The 5,155-nt window shown below is 38.1% G+C and overlaps 1 protein-coding gene across 6 annotated transcripts in view; it reads left to right on the top strand.

Moving 5' to 3' along the window:
• LOC122553675 (MAP3K12 binding inhibitory protein 1) overlaps positions 1-4,461 on the top strand; it is a 21,670-nt gene extending 17,209 nt beyond the window's left edge. For all 6 annotated transcript variants that reach the window (XM_043697834.1, XM_043697838.1, XM_043697835.1 and 3 more), the window contains 3 exons: positions 2,782-2,823; positions 4,034-4,140; positions 4,235-4,461. In XM_043697834.1, coding sequence (XP_043553769.1) covers positions 2,782-2,823; positions 4,034-4,140; positions 4,235-4,241 — 156 coding nt within the window. In that variant the 3' untranslated portion in view covers positions 4,242-4,461. The remainder of the gene's footprint in view (positions 1-2,781; positions 2,824-4,033; positions 4,141-4,234) is intronic.
• Positions 4,462-5,155: the final 694 nt, after the last annotated feature.

Raw genomic sequence — 5,155 nt, 5'->3', positions numbered from 1 at the left:
TTCTACCTTTGAGCCAGTTCTGTATCCAAATGGCTAGTTCTCCCTGTCTTCCGAGAGATCTAACCCTGCTAATCAATCTTCCATGGGGAACCTTGTCAAACGCTTTACTGAAATCCAAATAGATCACATCTACCGCTCTGCCCTCATCAATCCTCTTTTGTTACTTCCTCAAAAAACTCAATCAAGTTTGTGAGACATGATTTCCCAAGCACAAAGCCATGTTGATTATCCCTAATCAGTCCTTGCCTTTCCAAATACATGTACATCCTATCCCTCAGGATTCCCTCCAACAACTTGCCCACCACCGATGTCAGGCTCACTGGTCTATAGTTCCCTGGCTTGTCCTTACCACTATTCTAAAACAGTGGCACCACGTTTGCCAACCTCCAGTCTTCCGGCACCTCACCTGTGACTATCACTGATACAAATATCTCAGCAAGAGGCCCAGCAATCACTTCTCTAACTTCCCATAGAGTACTAGGGTACACCTGATCAGGTCCTGAGGATTTCACTTTGGATTAAGCTTGTTACTTATTCTCTATAAAGAATACTAATTATACTATGGACCTTTTACTCCAAACACTCGCTCCATTGCAGAGTACTTGATTTAAATCTTTTGAGGCCTTAGTTTAAGACTTAACTTTGCTTACCTTAAGTTACTTTCATTACCTTATTTTATTGGCCTTGTCTTTCTCAGTTAAACACCAGATACAGGCTAACCAATGTCCTGCAAGTACCGAAGCTTAACCTCCCTCCTTTTGTATTAAATTCCTCTTGCAATAAATGATAGCATTCTATTTGTTTTCTTAATTACTTGCTATACCTGCTTACCAACCTCTTACACTTCCTATACAAGGGCACCCAGATCCCACTGCATCTCGGAGCTTTGCAGTGTCTCAATAATGTGCATGGTATTTTATTCTAATCTAATCTAATCTAATCTTTTGTATTAAATTCCTCTTGCAATAAATGATAGCATTCTATTTGTTTTCTTAATTACTTGTTATACCTGCTTACCAACCTCTTACACTTCCTATACAAGGGCACCCAGATCCCACTGCATCTCGGAGCTTTGCAGTGTCTCAATAATGTGCATGGTATTTTATTCTTCGTGCCAAAAACTTGTAGTTCACATTTTCCGTCATTGTATTGCTTTTGCCAAATATTTGCCACTCAGAAATTTGGCAATCATACGTTATATAAATCATTAACAGTTGAGTTCCCAGCACTGGTCCCTGTGCACACCACCGTTACATCCTGCTACCTGAAAAACACCTATTACTCTCTGCTTCCTTTAGGCAGCCAATCTTCTGTCCATGCCAATATGTTCCATAAACATAAGTTCTTATTTTCCATTTTTGATTAACCCAAATTTCCCATTAATTCGTCATTTGAAGTGGTCAGAATCATTTCACCCTGTATACACTTTAAATATCCTGCTACAAATCCTGCAAGACAATAAATTATATTCATTTTACATAAATATGAGCTTAAGAGGTATAGTTAATAAGTTTGCGATGACACCAAAATTGGAGGTGTAGTGGACAGCGAAGAAGGTTACCTCAGATTACAACGGAATCTTGATCAGATGGGCCAGTGGTCTGAGAAGTGACAGATGGAGTTTAATTCAGATAAATGTGAGGTGCTGCATTTTGGGAAAGCAAATCTTAGCAGGACTTATACACTTTATGGTAAAGTTCTAGAGAATGTTGCTGAACAAAGAGACCTTGGAGTGCAGGTACACAGTTCCTTGAAAGTGGAGTCACAGGCAGATAGGATAGTGACAAAGGTGTTTGGTATGCTTTCTTTTATTGGTCAGAGTATTGGGTACAGGAGTTGGGAGATCATGTTGCAGTTGTACAGAACATTGGTTAGGCCACTGATGGAATATTGCGGGCAATTCTGGTCTCCTTCTTATCGGAAAGATATTGTGTAACTTGAAAGAGTTCAGAAAAGATATGAGAGGATTTGACTAGGCTAGGGCTGTTTTTGCCTGGAACGCCGGAAGCTGAGGGGTGACTTTTATAGAAGTTTATAAAATCATGAGGGCATGGATAGGATAAACAGACAGTGTTTTCCCTGGGAGAAAGTGAGGACTGCAGATGCAGGAGTACCAGAGTTGAAAAATGTGCTGGAAAAACACAGCAGGCCAGGCAGCATCAGAGGAGCAGGAGAATCGACGTTTAAGGCAAAAGCCCTTCTTCAGGGGGTTGGGGAGTCCAGAACTAGGTTTAGGGTGAGAGGGGAAAGATATAAAAGAGACCTAAGGGCAACATTTTCACACAGCATGGTACGTGTATGGAATGAGCTGCCAGAGGAAGTGGTGGAGGCTAGTACAATTGCAACATTTAAAAGGTATCTGGATGGGTATATGAATAGGAAGGGTTTGGAGGGATGTGGGCCAGGTGCTGGCAGGTGGGACTAGATTGGGTTGCGATATCTGGTTGGCATGGACAGGTTGGACGGAAGGGTCTGTTTCCGTGCTGTACATCTCTATGACTCGAAATGTTATGATGGTCAGAGGGATCTTTAGAACTTATTAAAACTCTCTTTAATGAATGATGCATTTAGACTATATCACAGCGAATAGTAATTTTCCTGATAATTTGTGGGGGAGTTAAGAATAGAAAAATGCTTTATTCCAATTATTTTGTTTTCATGGGGTTAAAATATCGGCTGCTGAAGTCTTTAGCTGATATGTTTTAGATTTTGCAGTTTCGTAATGGTTTCCATCACATTATCAATAATTATCACTAATGGAAAAACGAATATCTTTTGCAGAATTTTCCAAGCAAAAGGCGTAAAGTTCATGAAACAATTCAGGTATGTCTTTTTGCATCGATGTTCAATATTTTATACAGTATAGTCTGAGGTCATGGATGTGTGGTCATTTAATGATATTATATTTATAGTGCTTCCATATGAAGTGATAGGGATATTTTTGTCAGTTCTCCTTCTTCACTTTCTCTTTCTTTTCAATCTTAGCAGCTAAATGGTGATAAAAATCTGGGCTGCTGTTTTTTGACTGAGCGCACCCAACTCCTGTTTATCTTAAACATGGAAAGTACACATTCCTTACTGAACCAATGGGTTTGAAATTCCTGAATGCTGCATTTATTTTTGGTTTTAATGTGGGTGCCTAATTCGGCATAATTCACTGTTAATGCAGATCTGCTTGCACTACAGGTGGCTTATACGAAGTATGTTAGAAAATAGCTTTTAAAGTGAAATACAAAAACTCAGTTACAGTTTAGTGATTAAAAACAGCTGCTTGTACTTTTTCCTCTTTTCATTCATTCCTATTTGCAGCAAAGTGTGCAAATAGTTTAGTGCTTAGATTTGAATATGTATGCCTCGGACTCTGGAATGTGTCAGCAAACTAAAAGCGTGGTTCCTATTTATATTACAGTGAAATTAGAGCAGTTTTCAGTGCACTATAAAAGTACATTTAATATAATTTTCTCTTTTATTTTACATTCTTCATCTCTTTCTTTCTTCATCTCCCCTTCTTTAGCATTGTCTTCTGTCAGCACTGGATTTTCCAGTACTGTCAAGAGAATAGACTAATTTTCTCGATCCCCTCCTCTCCCTTTGTACTAACCCAAAATGTGCCACGACTGAAGTCTTGATGTGAATGCTCTTTAATATGCTGTGGTATCACTACTACTGATCAATGCAAGCCTTGCTTTCTATGACGTTAAGTGCGCATAACTTGCTATAATTAGCATATGAGCGGCAAACAACTTTGTCAGTCTTGGGGAGCAAGAGAATCTGAATGATCTAATTAAAATAAGTCAGAAGATTTTAATGCCTAAATGTCCTACCTTGTTGTTGCATCAAGTTCAGCTTGGTATCTGAATGCCAAAGCAAATAAACAGAGCTCATATTATGTAAAAGGCTGCTAAATGTGGCTGCTTTTTTTCATTTGAAATGTTTGCGTTGCATCATGCTGCTTCTAATTGAGAAGCATAATTACAGTTGTTTATCCCAGTGTATTGCACATTTAAATACTTTTAAATTATTTGTGTTGCAGGGCTACAGTCTGATAGAAATTGATGAGAAGATTAATGAACTGAAGGCAGTGCTGTTGCAGAAAGCAAATGACCAGACTCTACCAACAGAAGCTGACAAGATGCCTATGTAATGCCACACTTTTTAAAATTGGACTTTGTAACTTGACTTTAAAATCAGCCAAATTAGTCGATTACTAATTTTTAAAAACTTTTTATTTCAGGAAATGAAAGCCTGCTGAAGTGATGCAATTGTCATTCAAATGCTGCTATCTGAAGTCCGTAGTCTGGATTGAAAATGTTAGTTTGGCTCTTATAAAGTTATTTGCTCGTTCTAGTTCTCCGATAAATGGGAAAAGCAGCCATTACTCTTCAGAAGTGGTCAGAATAGGGGAGTCTGAGAAATATTTGTATCCCACTACTCAGAATAAACAGAATTTGTGTTGTGGCAGCATGTGTATTATGTGTTTTGTACAAAATTTTGGATTTTGGTATCGGGTCGCTTTAATGTCAAAAGTATCAAATGCTGACCAAACAAGCAACTTGAGTAAACCATATTTTAAGCATTCAGTGTTCATGTAACTATTGTGTTAATTTTGTGTATGCACAATGGTGCAATAAAAGCTTTGATAGTGTTCATTTTAATTTTTAAAATTTGCTTCCCTACATTATCTTCAGGAGATATAAAGTGCCAGTTTTGAGAAATGTTCAATATTAACAGCCTTGGTTTTAAAAAAAACTGAACTTTTGCATATGTGGAGATACTGGAATTAGATCTGTGCTTCAGAATTAAGTTCATCCTGGCTAATATATTTCAACTTCAACTCCGCGTACATTTCATTCACAAACACTAGGACAAATCCAAACAGGACTGTTATTGCCTGATTAGTTTGCTCTTAATCATCAGCAAAGTGAAAGAAAGTTTCATTGAAAGTGCTATTACGTCTCACTTATTCGAAAAAACCCGGTCACTGGCACTCATTTGGATTCCAGCAGGGCCACCTTACTCCTGAACTCATTATGGTTTTGATCCAATCACAGGGCAAAGAGTTGAACTTGACATAATTTTGACACAGTGATAGTGAAGGAATGGCAATATATTTCTAAGTCAGGATGGTGAGTAGTTTGCAAAAGAACTTGCAGGT

Source organism: Chiloscyllium plagiosum, chromosome 10 (assembly GCF_004010195.1).
Source record: "Chiloscyllium plagiosum isolate BGI_BamShark_2017 chromosome 10, ASM401019v2, whole genome shotgun sequence".
Classification (NCBI taxonomy): domain Eukaryota; kingdom Metazoa; phylum Chordata; class Chondrichthyes; order Orectolobiformes; family Hemiscylliidae; genus Chiloscyllium; species Chiloscyllium plagiosum.
This window is presented reverse-complemented; position numbering and strand designations above follow the sequence as displayed.